This window comes from Danio rerio, chromosome 3 (assembly GCF_052040795.2).
Source record: "Danio rerio strain M-AB ecotype USA chromosome 3, GRCz13ab, whole genome shotgun sequence".
Classification (NCBI taxonomy): Eukaryota; Metazoa; Chordata; class Actinopteri; order Cypriniformes; family Danionidae; genus Danio; species Danio rerio.
In genome coordinates, this window is record NC_141023.1 from 5,542,501 (window position 1) to 5,559,198 (window position 16,698).

At 38.3% G+C, this 16,698-nt stretch overlaps 2 protein-coding genes across 2 annotated transcripts in view; one reads left to right on the forward strand and one right to left on the reverse strand.

Annotated features, from left to right (window-relative positions):
* The window catches only part of gga3b (golgi associated, gamma adaptin ear containing, ARF binding protein 3b), an 81,800-nt gene that overhangs the window by 24,134 nt on the left and 40,968 nt on the right, over nucleotides 1-16,698 (reverse strand). The gene's annotated exons all lie outside the window — the stretch shown is intronic.
* Nucleotides 1-16,698, forward strand: part of nup85 (nucleoporin 85) — a 37,456-nt gene that overhangs the window by 18,651 nt on the left and 2,107 nt on the right. The window contains 10 exon segments of the mRNA NM_001003625.1: nucleotides 1,363-1,485; nucleotides 3,185-3,316; nucleotides 5,221-5,327; nucleotides 7,861-7,944; nucleotides 8,203-8,268; nucleotides 10,798-10,949; nucleotides 12,771-12,888; nucleotides 13,655-13,755; nucleotides 15,499-15,650; nucleotides 15,964-16,053. Of these exon segments, the coding sequence (NP_001003625.1) occupies nucleotides 1,363-1,485; nucleotides 3,185-3,316; nucleotides 5,221-5,327; nucleotides 7,861-7,944; nucleotides 8,203-8,268; nucleotides 10,798-10,949; nucleotides 12,771-12,888; nucleotides 13,655-13,755; nucleotides 15,499-15,650; nucleotides 15,964-16,053 (1,125 nt within the window).

Consider the following 16,698-nt stretch of genomic DNA (forward strand, 5'->3'; position numbering starts at 1 on the left):
CAAGATGGCGCCAAACAGTCCAAAACACAAAGCTGACAGAAACTACAACAGCTGATGGAGTATACACTAACCTGCGCATTATTCAGACACAAGATGGCGCCAAACAGTCCAAAACACAAAGCTGTTAGAAACTAAAACAGCTGATGGGGTATACACTAACCTGCGCATTATTCAGACACAAGATGGCGCCAAACAGTCCAAAACACAAAGCTGACAGAAACAAAAACAGCTGATTGAGTATACACTAACCTGCGCATTATTCAGACACAAGATGGCGCCAAACAGTCCAAAACACAAAGCTGACAGAAACTAAAACAGCTGATGGAGTATACACTAACCTGCACATTATTCAGACACAAGATGGCGCCAAACAGTCCAAAACACAAAGCTGACAGAAACAAAAACAGCTGATGGAGTATACACTAACCTTTGCATTATTCAGACACAAGATGGCGCCAAACAGTCCAAAACACAAAGCTGACAGAAACAAAAACAGCTGATTGAGTATACACTAACCTGCACATTATTCAGACACAAGATGGCGCCAAACAGTCAAAAACGCAAAGCTGTTAGAAACTAAAACAGCTGATGGAGTATACACTAACCTGCGCATTATTCAGACACAAGATGGCGCCAAACAGTCCAAAACACAAAGCTGACAGAAACAAAAACAGCTGATTGAGTATACACTAACCTGCACATTATTCAGACATAAGATGGCGCCAAACAGTCTGAAATGCAAAGCTGAGATAAACTAAAACAGCTGATGGAGTATACACTAACCTGCGCATTATTCAGACACAAGATGGCGCCAAACAGTCCAAAACACAAAGCTGACAGAAACTAAAACAGCTGATGGAGTATACACTAACCTGCACATTATTCAGACACAAGATGGCGCCAAACAGTCTGAAATGCAAAGCTGAGATAAACTAAAACAGCTGATGGAGTATACACTAACCTTTGCATTATTCAGACACAAGATGGCGCCAAACAGTCAAAAACGCAAAGCTGTTAGAAACTAAAACAGCTGATGGGGTATACACTAACCTGCGCATTATTCAGTCAGAAGATGGTTCCTAACAGTTAGTGCAATTCCCAGTTTCCAGATGAGTTTGAGATAGTCAGTGATTGTTATCTGGGAATAACATTATAACTGTTCTCCACTTCACTTCAGGTTGCCAATAATCCTGGGGGGATTTTATGCTGCGATAACAACCTCCTGGATGTACTTTATATTATATTGGCTTAATATATGATCTTAAGCCATAAACATATGTTAATGGAACATTAGTGTGAAAGTTACCAAAATCAGTTCTTAGATTTCTTAATCAATAATGAAACCTTGTGTGTGTTCCCCAGCCTGCAGGAGCTCAGACTCTGACTGAGTTTGATGTGAAATGGAGACACTGGCATGAGGAGTGTGACCGCTGTCTTCAGGACCACACGTTCGCCAGCAGCGCAGAGCTGGAGACACTCTGCAAGGTCAGCATTTCTACAGCTGCACAATATCAGACGGATGATTTCTTTTCTGTCTTTGCTCAATGGTATTTTTCCAAGCCTGTCATTTGGTTATTGATCTCCCTTTTACAATCACCCCAATCCCTCTAGATCAGTGATTACCAACCTTTTTTTATCATAACTTTTATTTTCATTTAGTTTCATATACAATTTTACAGGGAAAAAAATCAACAACAATTTTTTTTTTTATATTTTACATATGTGTGTCATATTTAAATCACATGCTGTACTCAGCTATAATTGATAGACACAGTTGAAACCAGAAGTTTACATACGCTGTATAAAAAGGCACATAACCATTTAAAAAAAGTCAGATGTTAATGTGACTAAACTTTCTCTCTTTTAGGTAAGTTTGGATTATCAAATTTGCTTCTGTTCTGTTTAATAGCAGAATAATGAGAGAGATATGTTTAGAGAAATTGTTATAACTTTTCTTAAAAGTCAAGTTTACATACAATAAGATTATTCTGCCTCTGATAAAGCATAGATGATGATGTCAAGGTTTTGGAAGTTTCTGATTGACAACATTTGAGTTAATTGGAGGCACAACTGTAGAATAGTATTGAAGGAAAACCTCAAACACACTGCTTCCTTGTGTGACAACATGGGAAAATCAACAAGCCAGAATCAACAAAACAGCCAGATTACAATTAGCTAAATTACACTGGGACAAGACTAATGTTTGGAGACATGTCCTGTGGTCTGATGGAGCTAAGATTGAACTGTTTGGCCATAATGACCAGAGTTACATTTGGAGGACAAAGGGGAAAGCTTACAAGCCTAAGAACACCATCCCAACTGTGAAGTATGGGGGCGACAGCATCATGTTGTGGGGCTGTTTTGCTGCAGGAGGGACTGGTCCACTTCACAGCATAGAAGACATCATGAAGAAAAAACATTATGTAGAAATACTGAAGCGACATCTCAAGACATCATCCAGGAAATTAAAACTTGGCCACAAATGGCTCTTCCAAACAGACCATGACCCTAAGCATACTGCCAAATTAGTGCCAAATGTGCTTTAATTACAACAGAGTGAATGTTTTGGAGTGGCCATCACAAAGCCCTGATCTCTATCCTATAAAAAATTTGTGGGCAGAGTTGAAAAAGCTTGTGCGAGCAAGACAGCCTACAAATCTGACTCAGTTACACCAATTATGTCAGGGGGAATGGGGCAAAATTATTTCAAACGATTGTGAGAAGCTTGTGACCCAAAACATTTGACCAAAGTTATACAGTTTAAAAGCAAAGTTAAAAAAATACCAAGGAAATGCATGTACACTTTTGACTGTCTAGAAATTAATAAAAACATCTTAAAAATAATTTTCTCATTATTCTGGCATTTAGCAAATAAAAATCATTTAGGTAATCCTAACGGACCTAAAACAGTAAATGTTTAGTATGAATTACCATCAGAAATAAAAAAAAAATGGTTATGCTCCTTTTTTTAGAGTGTATGTAAACTTCTGGTTTCAACTGTATATATATATGTTGCAGAAGAATACTAAATATTGCAGTGTCATTTTTTTTCCTCCATGCAAGGATTGCAAAGATGTATCTGAGTGTAGATGCACTGATGGGCTGTAAAAGTGCTGTGGTTTTCAGTTTCTGTGTGTGTGTGTGTGTGTGTGTGTGTGTGTGTGTGTGTGTGTGTATGTCTCAGATTCTGCTGGGTGATGAAGATGTGATTCTAGAGCAAAAGGATCTGATGAGCACCTGGTATCATTTTCTGGTGTCTCGGCTGCTCTTCACTCACCCCACCATCAAACCTCCTGACCTGCACTACTACGCTCAGGTACAAGCACTTACTTTAGTAGCTTTGATTTCTCCAGGGTATTTATTTATTTTACATATTCAAATTTTAAAGTTGGAATCTGTTAATCTGTTAATAGTGTTTTTGTCTTTTGTTTTTGTAAATTTTTTTTGTAAATCAACCAGATGTGGATGAAGCGTCAAGTGCGAGTGATTTACATGTTAAGTCAGTGCAAAGATGTCTGCGCCAATAGCCTAGTGGTTAGTGCTTCGACACAGCACCGAAGTGCTTAAGGAAACCTGAGTTCGATTCCTGGCTTGAAGTCCTTTGCCGATCATTTCCATTCTCTGCCTCTCATACTTCTCATAAAATCTCCACTGTCCTATGCCAATAAATGTGAAAACCCCTAAAAAAAAATAATTATAAAAAAGTCAGTGCAAAGATACAAACAGACATCTGCGCCTACAGTTGGTGCCCCGAGAGAAAGTCCTCTTGCCAACACCGGACAATAGCTCATTAAACTGAGCTTAGCTCAGTCTGAAGCACCGCTGAAAGCTTCCATCATCCAGATATAGTTTCTGGAGGAGTTTATGAACTCACAGAGCTGCTGCTCCTCTGAATGGATCTAGTGGACTAAGACATTGGGCCAAACAAATCAAAGCTGTTTTTCAGCCTTCCTACAGCACATAATGCGCAGCTACTATCCCAATAAAATCCATGTTAGCAATTTAGCAATGAAGCTAGAGTCACTGGGCAGACAGAAACCCCGCCCTTGACACGAATCTGCATCTGTTGTGAAGTGAATTTGACGTGTGAATGAAGCGAGTAAACTCAAAATGTTCACACGTCTATTTATACGTGAATAGCACAAATTATTTGCGCATGCCGCGTCTGGTGTGAACACAGCATTAGTGTGGTCTAAGGATTTTATTTACTTTCGATTTAGGTTTTAAACATTTTAATGCATAATGCTAAAGCAAACAAAAGAAATATATTGCTAAAACTTTTAATATCATTCAAAATAATATTTATATGAAATATTGAAATAATAAATAGTTTGTAAAATATATATTTTTTGTGTTTTTTGGTTATTGGTTTTATTTTTATATATTTTATAAAGTCTTTCTTTACATTTTTTTTTGTATTTCTCTAAAATTATTTTTGCATACTTTGAATAATTTTTTATAATTAATTTTATATAAAATAATTTAAGTCATTATGAGTAATTAAAATGTCAAGTAATTATGATTAATAATTTATATTTAGTTCATGTTAAGCAACATAAAAAAAATAGTCAAACTAACAAAAAAAATAGATAAATTGATCGGATATTTATATTTCGGTTAATTGTGTTTTTAATTAATTTTTCTGTTTTCATTTTAATTATTAGATTTTCTTCTTTTTTTATAGTAATATGTTTTTATTGATTTAAATGTCTATAGTTCCTGTAATTAATTTTGTTTGTTTGTTTTTGTTAGTTTAGTTCATCTTTATATTTTGAATTGAATGTTTCAAGTTCATGTAGGAAATACGTTAAGTTTAGCGATTTTATTGTTTCATAAAAAAATTGACAATAAACATGCTACAATCTTTATAAAAATTTATAGCAACAAGCTAAACTTAATAAAAATAAGAAATGTTTAATTAGCAACCAGGTGAAATAATTGTAAAAATTTAAAAATCTTAAATTCAAGTGACAATTTTTTATTTTAGTACAGGATTTAGTTAACTATAATAACTCAACACACACACACACACACACACACACACACACACACACACACACACACACACACACACACACACACACACACACACACACAAAGCAGTGAACTCTCTGATACACAGACAGCTGAGAGCAGAATTAGTCCTGCACTGAAATCTGCAGTTGTTTTTCTGGATCTGACAGTGACTGAATCTATAATTTGACTCTATGTTGTTCTCAGTCCAGTATGAACATGTTTCTGGGTCCGCGGGCGACGCCGGAGCCTCTGGACATCATCCTGTTGTCTGCGTTTGAGTTTGACCTGCATCAGGTGATCAAAGACTGCAGGTGTGTTTACTCTTTCAGCGCACACACACATACACACACACACACACACACACACAGAGGCTTTTAAATGCTCCTGATTGGTGCACCATGCAATGTCAAAATGATGATTGACAGCCTTTTCGACATCTGGGGCAGCACAGAATACACAACAGGAAAAAGGCAGAGAGAGCACCACAGAAAACTAAAAACCACAAAACATACGTGGAATGTAGCATGTACACTAAACCTGATCAACACGCTCTAACTTTTACTTTTGATTTGCGCACAATTACAGATATAAGAATCTCATTGCTGTGACATCCCTATTCTGTTTTTCCCCCAGTCTAACTACTCCAATATTTAGTTGTTGTACAGTTTTTAGGATTTGTACAGGTGCTGGAAATCCTTGAAATTGCTTTAATTGTAATGCTGAGTTTGCAAAGTTTTTTTACAAACTGCTTGAAAATGTACTTTTGAGTTGCTATCATAGTAATCAACCTTACTAAAAGGGTAATAACCGTTAGCTATGCAAATAGAAGAATTATTGTTGCATGTGGCTGTAGTTTGATTGTTTATCTGTGCACTTTAAGAATAAAATACACACATATATATATATATATATATATATATATATATATATATATATATATATATATATATATTTTCCCAGAGATGGGTTGCGGCTGGAAGGGCATCCGCTGCGTAAAAACGTGCTGGATAAGTTGGTGGTTCATTCCACTGTGGCGACCCCAGATTAATAAAGGGACTAAGCCAACAAGAAAATGAATGAATGAATGAATGAATATATATATATATATATATAAGGCACTGTCGACATAAGTATTTTCAAACCGCATTATTTTCTTACGTGGGTTTGCTGTGTCCTCACAAAAATGCAGTGTCAGTTCATTAAAACCGAAACTTTATGAAAGCTGTGGCCAAGATTTTCCAAACTTAGGTGGGCAAAAGAAAGACTTCATGAAACACTGAAACAGTTGAAGCTTCAAAGTATTTTGTATCCCATTTCTACAGTGACACCTAGTGGTCATTTTTGTTTACGTGACCTGGGTATTTCGAATCACCTTGGTCACATGACCTGCGTGTTTCGAATCATGCTTCGGTGCAGTGTTTTGAAACATAAGCGCTTTGGGATCTCGACACCTTCCCAGAGATGGGTTGCGGCTGGAAGGGCATCCGCTGCGTAAAAACTTGCTGGATAAGTTGGCGGTTCATTCCGCTGTGGTGACCACGGATTAATAAAGGGACTAAGCCGACAAGAAAATGAATGAATGAACATGGACACCTTTCATAGTATGGTTTCTTCACATAAACCAATCCATTTGAAACTTTCCTAGCTTTCAATCAATACCAAACATAAAGTATTTCACAAACATTCTGTAGATTTCATTCATCACCAAGTGCCATCTCGAAAACCTGTTTGGAGGTCTGTGAGTGTAGCCTCTTTTTATTGTTTTAGGTTGTCGAGTTAATTAGCAAGCGTTTGTGACTGCGACTGGCAAGTCATGCGCTGGATAACCTTTTGCTGGGTGCCTGTGGATTGCTTTGAAAATGAAATCAAGGCTCAGACATGTAGGCACCAATCAATCTTTTAAGAATAATTTGGTCTGTGATTTGTTCAGTTCTGGAAGGATCCGTTGACTCCCTACTCTTGTGCTAATGCTTTATTGCTTGCTTGGAGTGTCATTATCGCCCCCTGTTGATTCAGTGTCCCCTTAACATGCATCACAGTGCATTTTTGCTCATTCAAGTGGGCAGAGAATTTTTAAAAACAAAAGTGTGGGAAATCCTGTTTATAAAAATAGCCGTGTATGTGTGGACATGGCCTAAGATGAAAGCTTATATATACAGTCATATCATCCTGCAGCCCAAGACCGGTTACTCACTGAAGCTAAGCAGGGCTGAGCCTGGTTAGTACCTGGATGGGAGACCGCTAGGGAACACTAGGTTGCTGTTGGAAGTGGTGTTAGTGAGGCCAGCAGGGGACACTCAACCTGTGGTCTGCATGAGTCCTAATGCCCCAGATAAGTGAAGGGGACACTACACTGTCAGTGGGTGCCGTCTTTCTGATGAGACATTAAACCGAGGTCCTGACTCTCAGTGGTCATTAAAAATCCCATGGCACTTCTCGTGAAAGAGCAGGGGTGTAACCCCGGTGTCCAGGCCAAAGTCCCTCTATCAGCTCTTACAATCATGGCCTCCCAATCATCCCCTTCCACCGAATTGGCTCTATCACTGTCTCTCCACTCCACCTATAGCTGGTGTGTGGTGAGCACACTGGCGCCGTTGTCCTGTTGCTGCCGTCACATCATCCAAGTGGACGGTGCACACTGGTGGTGGTGTGGAGAGACCCCTCTCATGATTGTGAAGCACTTTGGGTGTATGGCCATACACGATAAATGCGCTATATAAAAAACATTACATTACAAAGCCGCACATTTAAAATGTGAGTAAAATATCTGCTGTTGTAATGAACATTGGTGAAGAGACTGAACTAAACTAACACACACACACACTTGTTGGATGTTTTCCGCAGCATCGCGCTCAACAACTGGTGGTTTGTGGCACATCTGACCGACCTGCTGGATCACTGCAAACTTTTGCAGTCACACAACCTGCAGTGAGTATCACACACACACACACACTAATACTTTAACATATCTGTAACATGCTTATAATGTCAGAAATTAAATTTATGACATGAGTCAGGGTTCCCTCATACATTGAAAGTATTTAAATGTCAGACATATGGATTCATTTAAGTCTTGTAAAAGAACTATGACCAATAATGTTCGTGTTATCAATATTTCAGGCACAGCATTTGCATATTATTCAATATAATATTTGCTTGGATTGATTTGCTGTTGTGTGTTTGTAGTTTTGGGTCTAATCTGCGTGAGTTTCTGGTTTTGGAGTACGCCTCGGGTCTCTTCACACACCACAGGTGACTCAAACACATCATATATATGAATTAATTCACTCATTTATTCAGAATTATTCTTAATATTAACTCAAGTATAAACATGTGTGCATAGCAGGGATGCAACGATAATAGGTTTTGGTTGTATTTTTATAATCTGAGAAATAATCACGGTTTCACGGTTATCACGATTATTATGCATTCATTAATTTTCAAACCCCACTAGTTTAGAATAAGATGAAAACTCTTTATATTTTACAGTGTTATTTATTGTTGCTCTGAAACTAATTAATACAGCACAAAATAATTTAGAAAAAAAACAAATAATAGTACATTTTTCCCTTTGTGCTTAAAAATAAATGAATTTTTTTGACATTTAAACAAAAATAATTTTACACTGCAAATAAATGACAGAATAATAAATAAATAAAAATAAGAATAAATAAAAAAACAGTATTTGTCCAATGCAGGGCTTGAAATCCCCCTATTTTTTAAAAATGTAGGAGCACCAGAAAAAATTTAGGAGCACCCACCAAAAATGAATGAGCACCACTGCAATCAGGACTAACAAAAACTAGAAACAACTATTTAACTAATGCTGTAATGACTTGATGTTTGCTCAATAATTCCAAAATGAATGTCTAATAATTATAAAATATTAATGATGACGAAGATGACAATAATACTAACAATGAATAACATTTCTCATTATTCCTGTGCCTTGAATGCGAGTTATCTGCTATAAAAAGTCCTACTGGTACTTTATGAAAAATAAATCCATGGTTTGCATAAAAAAATGAAGCATTGCAGTACGAAATATTTGTTTTGCACTATTGTTTTTATATGTACGTCAATTTAATAAACAGAAAAAATGGACAAAAGAAAGGAAAAAAGTCTTACTTACAGCCGGCCCATACAAGCGGGGCAGAGCAGGATTCTCGCGATGACCACCAGCACAATACTGTTGTCGTTAGCCGCAGATTCAGTTTAAACTTGGTAAAGGTGAGCTTCTTTGGCCATGATACAGTGTTAGCAAGGCCAGCGCATCCATAGAGGCGACCTAGGCGGCAGAGTAAAGAAAGAGGCGTCCGCGACACCTCCCTACCACCCGTCCTCAGTTATGTCCGCCACATCTCCCTCACCACCCTCGTCCTCGGTTATGTCCGCGACACCTCCCTCACCACCCTCGTCCTCGGTTATGTCCGCGACACCTCCCTCACCACCCTCGTCCTCGGTTATGTCCGCGACACCTCCCTCACCACCCTCGTCCTTGGTTATGTCTGCAATACCTCCCTCACCACCCGCGTCCTCGGTTATGTCCGCGACACCTCCCTCACCACCCTCGTCCTCGGTTATGTCCGCGACACCTCCCTCACCACCCTCGTCCTTGGTTATGTCCGCGACACCTCCCTCACCACCCGCGTCCTCGGTTATGTCCGCGACACCTCCCTCAACACCCGCGTCCTCGGTTATGTCCGCGACACCTCCCTCACCACCCGTGTCCTCGGTTATGTCAGCGACACCTCCCTCAACACCCGCGTCCTCGCTTATGTCCGCGACACCTTCCTCAACACCCGCGTCCTCGGTTATGTCCGCGACACCTCCCTCACCACCCTCGTCCTCGGTTATGTCCGCGATACCTCCCTCACCACCCGCGTCCTCGGTTATGTCCGCGACACCTCCCTCACCACCCGCGTCCTCGGTTATGTCCGCGACACCTCCCTCACCACCCTCGTCCTCGTTTATGTCCGCGACACCTCCCTTACCACCCTCGTCCTCGGTTATGTCCTCGACACCTCCCTCACCACCCGCGTCCTCGGTTATGTCCGCGACACCTCCCTCAACACCCGCATCCTCAGTTATATCCAAGACACCTCCCTCAACACCCGCGTCCTCGGTTATGTCCGCGACACCTCCCTCAACACCTGCATCCTCAGTTATATCCAAGACACCTCCCTCAACACCCTCGTCCTCAGTCATATCCACGCCTAGGGCGGCAGAATAGAGAGGGGGGCGTCCGCGACACCTCCCTCAACACTCGCGTCCTCAGTTATGTCCGCGACACCTCCCTCACCACCCGCGTCCTCAGTTATATCCGCGATACCTCCCTCTCCACCCACATCCTCAGTTATATCCGCGACACCTCCCTCAACACCCGCGTCCTCGGTTATGTCCACGACACCTCCCTCACCACCTTCGTCCTCAATCATATCCGCGCCTAGGACGGCTGAATGGAGAGGGCAGCGTCCGCGACACCTCCCTCACCCACCCACGTCCTCAGTTATATCTGCGAACCCCCCCCCCCCTTTCTTCAATTTCATCCGTGACACCCCATCGGTGCCGAAACACGGTGTTGAGAAGCCTTTACAATTAATTAACCGTGACAAATTAAAGCGCGGTAAATAGTGAAACCGGTTAATCGTTGCATCTCTAGTGCATAGTTGAAATGGATAGATTTGAAATAAGTTCTTGAGTGTTTGCATGAATGGAGACATCAGAAATGCTGTGATGTTGATCTGTCTATGCTTAATGTTCATCTGCTGTGATGTTCAGTCTGTGGCAGCTGGCGGTGGATTATTTGGACCACTGTCCTGAGTTTGGTCGCGTGTATCTGGAGCTGCAGATCGAGAGAGTGCCGCTCGACACCGAACGCAAAGCCATTAAAGTCCTGCGCATCTGTGAAGACCGACAGATGAGTGAACAGGGTGCGTAACATACGCTTGCATACAAAGTGGACAATTTACTGTGTGCAAAATTTACATATCGCATCAAGCATCTTATCATAAAACATGGGCTGCGTTCAAAATCACTTTCTTTTCTACTATATAGTAATTTTTTTTTTAAATTATGCGAGCTGAATAGTATGTCCGAATTCATTTAGAAAAACAGTAGGTAAGAAGTACCCGGATGACCTACTACTTACAGCGAAATTCTGGAGTGCATCTAATGGATGCTATGCTACCCCATAATGCCACATGAGGGAATTTGTGAATAGTTGGCATTTTGGAGTTTTTTTGGACTATTTTCATTTTGGACTATTTGCGAATAGTTGGTGATTTTAAAGTAGTGGGCAGTTTCGAGTAGTTGTCAATTTTTGAGTGGTAGATGATTTTTTAATAGTTAATGATTTTACAGTAGTAAGCAGTTTTGACAAGTTGGAGATTTTTGAGTAGTAGACTATTTTTAAATAGTTAATGAATATTGAGTAGTCTGCAGTTTCCATTAGTTGGCGATTTTTGAGTAATAGACGATTTTCAAATAGTGATTTTAGAGTAGTAGGCAGTTTAGACTATTTGTCAATTTTTGAGTAGTAGACAATTTTTGAATAGTGATTTTAGAGTAGAAGGCTGTTTCAACTAGTTGCGGATTTTTGAGTAGTAGATGATTTTTAAAAAGTTAGTGATTTTAAAGTAGTCGGCAATTTCGACTAGTTGGCAGTTTTTGAGTAGTATACGATTTTCAAATAGTTAATGATTTTAGAGTAGTAGGCAGTTTCAACTAGTTGGCGATTTTAAGTGGTATGTGATTTTCGAGTAGTGGGTGATTTTTAGAGAAGTAGGCAGTTTCAAGTAGTTGGCAGTTTCTGGTAGTAGGCAATTTTCGGGTGGTTGTTGGTTTTCGAATAGTTGGTGATTTTAGAGTTGTAGGCAGTTTCGAGAAGTTGACAATATTCGGGTGGTTGGTAATTTTGGTTGGTGGTGCTCATAAAGTAGTTGGCGGTTTCGAGTAGTAAGCTTTTTTTGTTGGTTTGTTTGTTTTGTTTTTTCCCCGAAATAGTTAATTGTTTCGAGTAGTAGATCGATATTCAAGTTGCTGATCGGTAGTTGATTATTTCTAAGTGGTTGGTGATTTCCGAGTAGTAGGCGATTTTTCGAAAAGATGGTGATTTTGAGTTGTAGGCGATTTTCGAGTGGTAAGTGATTTCCAATAGTATGCAATTTTTGAGAGTTTGGTGATTTTTGAGTAGTAATTTTTGAATAGGTGTTGATTTTAGATTAGTTGGCAGTTTAGAGTAGTTGGTGATTTTTTTTTTTGAGTAGTTAGCAGTTGTCAGGTGGTTGGTGATTTTCTAATAGTTGGTGATTTTAGAGTAGTAGGTGGGTCAAGTAGTTACCAATTAATGGTTGACGATTTTTCAGGGGGTTTTCGATTTTGGAGTAGTAGGTGATTTTTGAATAGTTGGGAATTTCAGAGTTTTAGGCGTTTTCGAGTAGTAAGCGGTTTTGAGTAGTAGGTGTTCTTTGAGTGGTTGGTGATTTTCAAGTAGTTGGCGATTTTCGAATAGTTGATATAAAATTAGTAGACAGTTTCAAGTAGTTTGAGATTTTTTTTTTAAGGATAATTAAACTGTTTCGAGTAGTAAATTCTTTTGAGTAGTAGATCGATTTTCAGGTAGTTGGTGATTTTGAGTAGTTGGCGATTTCATACGCAGCCTATCCTAAATGCAAAAGGGTGTAATGCAGAGACTGTATAAAGTTATATAAGTTAATAATGTGTGCGTGCGTGTGTGTGTGTGTTTGTTTCAGTGCGCAGTATCTGTAAGATCATGGCTAAAAGAGCTCTGAGGAACAACAGACTGGGATCTGCTCTGTCCTGGAGTATCAGAGCAAAAGACGCCGCGCTCGCTACACTCATCTCCGAGAGGTCTCTCACACACACACACACACACACACACACACACACACACACACAATAATGTGATAAAATAAGCACATGATAATCCTCAGTTTCTCTGAATGTACAATTTGCAAGTTCATGTGTTCAAGTAAAACGTCATTTTTGTATAAAATTTCTTTCTATAATTTAGAGTGTTTGTTGCTGTTGCTTAAAATGTAAAAAAAGTGTATAATCAAACTTTATAGATTTTAAAATATATAACTAAAAGTAATGTATATGCATGTTTTGCTAACATATTAATATACAAGAAAAAATACCAATGTTTTTTTTGGACCAATATTTGGAGAAACAACTCATACGTTTTATTCCCAACAATTGAACAAAATAAAATTGCCAATATATTAAATATTATTATTATTGTAATTTAGATTTTTTTTGCGTTTAATAAAATAAAATAAAAAAATAACTATAATTCTTAGTATTTTATTTTTTAGGTGTATTAAGTATTAAATTCAGTATTTTCAGTCCCAACAAATAAACAAAACAGAAAAAAACTCTAAATGGCTAGAGTAGAATAGAGCAAAATGAACTGTAAATCATTTTAAATTATTATTTTTAATTGACATTTTTTGCATTAAAATAAAATAAATAACCATTATCTTAATAATTAATGTTTTAATTTCAGAAGAATTAGGAATATTCAATATTTGGTGAAATAAGCTTGATTTTTCAGCTATAACAAATTAAAAAAACCCTGAAAAAAGTTATTCAACTGCTCTTGTGTTTTCCGCAGGTTTCTTCAGGATTACAGTAATAAGGGCTCTTTCACAGATCTGGATGTGTTGGATAATCTGGGTCCTGCCATGCTGCTCAGTGACAGACTGACGTTTTTAGGTACAACATGATGCAAATGATGGGGTTTGTGTGAAATATGGATCAATGTGACGTTTATTCTCTGCTCTGGCACAGTACCTTCATTTAGATTTCTTGCTCTAGCTGTGATCAGTTTTTTAATGCACATTAATATGCACAAACATAATCCAGTATTAAATGTCCAAGTCAATATTCAGTCGCTATCTTTAGCAAAGGCACATACATTCAGCTCTAGCAAAATATTTTAGTATGAAACGGCCATTATTAGACTTATAGTTTCAGTTCTTGATTTTGATTGGTTAAGGCGTGTTTAAAGCTGTTGTAAAATACTCTACAAACACACACCTGTGACTATTGCTTGGCAACCGTTCCGCTATCAGCACTGAGCCAAAAAAACTGTTTTATTTGGTTATACTGTACTATATATGGAGTTAATCAATGAAAAAAAGCAACAAACCCTATGAAACTGGGGTTATGTTAGTGGTTTTTCGAGTAGTTGGTGTTCGAATAGTTAACGAATCTGTTCGAGTAGTTGCAGATTTTCGAGAAAAAGGTGATTTTGCGTAGTTGCCAGCCGTAGTTGGTGGTTTTAGGTAGTTGCAGATTTTTCAGAAGTTGGTGGTTTCGAGTAGTTGGCAGTTTTGAGTAGTTGATGGTTTTGAGTCGCTGGCTGTTTTGAGTAGTTGCAGATTTTTCGAGAAGTAGGCGGTTGCATGTAGTTGGCGTTTTTAAGTATTGGGTAATTTTTGAGAAGTAGGCAGTTCAGAATAGTTGATGGTTTGGAGTTATTGGCGGTTTTGAGTTGGTGGTGTCGTGTAGTTGGCAGTTTTGAGTAGTTGATGGTTTTGAGTTGCTGTCGTTTTTGAGTAGTTGCTGATTTTCGAAAAGTAGGCTGTTGCAAGTAGTTGGCGATTTCACATACTTGGTGATTTTCGAGAAGCAGACGGTTCAGAATAGTTGGTCGTTTGGAGTAGTTCGCGGTATCGAGTTGGTGGTTTTGAGCACTTGTCAGTTTTGAGAAGTTGCCGATTTTCGAGTAGTAGGCGGTTTTGATAAGTTGGAGGTTTTCGAGTAATTGCGGTGTCGAGTAGTTGGCGATTTGGAGTAGTTTGCGGTTTCAAGAAGTTGTCGATTTTTGAGAAGTAGGTGGTTTTGAGTACTTGCCGATTTTCGAGAAGTGCACAGTTTAGAGTAGTTGGTGGTTTCAAGTAGTTGGTGGGTTGTTGAGTACTTGGCGTTTTCAAGTAGTTGCTGATTTTTGAGTATTTGGCGTTTTTAAGTTGTTGACAATTTTTGAGTAGCTGGCATTTTCAAGTAGTTGACTATTTTTGAGTAGTTGCCGTTTTCAAATAGTTGACAATTTTTAAGTAGTTGGCGTTTTTCAAGTAGTTGACGATTTTTGAGTGGTTGGCCTTTCTTAGTAGTTGGCGATTTTTTTGAGTAGTGGGCGTTTTCAACTAGTTGACGATTTTTGAGAAGTAGGCGGTTTTGAGTAGTTTGCAGGTTCGAGTAGTTCATGATTTTGGAGGTTTTGAGAAGTATCACATTCATACTGTATAGAACATACTTTTTAATGGTCGTAAAGTAAATTCAAATGTAGCACATACTCTAGTAGTAGGCGATTTCAGATGCAGCCAGAAAAGTAAATACATTTCCTGTGAATGGTAGTGTTGGAGTAGTGTTTAAAAAATAGATTATAAAGTATAAAAACATGTCTTATGGAATGTCGCCACAAGTCACCAATACAAATGTGTGTGTTTGTAGGAAAGTATCGTGAGTTTCACAGGCTTTACGGTGAGAATCGATTCTCAGATGCGGCCAAACTCCTGCTGTCACTCATGATGGCGAAGATCGCTCCACGCAGTCTGTGGATGACCCTGCTGACTGACGCACTACCACTGCTGGAGCAGGAGGAGGTCACTCATACACACACACACACACACACACACACGGTTAACTTTACTCTGTTTTGCACATTTTCTAGGTGCAGTTGAGTTGGAACAGATCTTTTAATACCAGTTTTTTTTACAAATCTTGTTTTGTGGACATGTTTACATTTGTTACTATGGAGACATGTTAATACGCTTCTGTCAATTAATTTGGTGGGCAGGGAAAACCATACTCCTACATCATGACTAATGACTATTTTTGTCCGTCAGCTTAACTTATAGTCTGTTAGCGTTGTAAGCATTTTTTAGCTTGACTGGCTGTGTTTGTTTGCCTGTACAGGTGATCTTCACAGTGGATCAGACGTATGAGCTCATGTCCTGTCTGGAAGAGCTCAACTCAGGAACCAAAGACTCCAATCAGATGGAGCAGGTAAAACAACCATCTAAATATGAGAAATAAATTTAAGAAGATTTAAGAAGATGCAGACTAGAAACAAGTTAAAACGATCTGCCAATGCAGTAAGATAATTATACTGGGTAAGATTTCTTGAAAGGGGAAAAAATGTCATAAAGTATTGTAACACTTATTCTAAGCAGTGTATTTAGTCTAATTATCTCAAAACTAGCTCAGTAATTGTTTTTTTGCTTTCTTATTTTGTGTGAAAATGTCTATATTTACTAAACCTGAGTAACTTTACACCAAATTTGCATGTAAAATACATAGCTTTGTTAAATTTGAGGGGTAAAATACATACCTTTACACTAAATTTCTTTTAGATAAATACAAAACTTAACGCAAAATGTGCAGGTAAATTACATAATTTTACACTTAATTTACAGATAAAATACATAACTTTACATTAAATTTGCAGGTAAAATGCATAACTTTACGCCAATTCTGCAGGTAAAATACCTAACTTTAAATTTGCAGGTAAAATACATAACTTTACATTAAATTTGCAGGTAAAATACACAACTTTACATTAAATTTGCAGGTAAAATGCATAACTTTTTGCCAATTTTGCAGATAAAGTGCATAACTACTTTAAATTTGCAGTTAAAATACATAACTTTA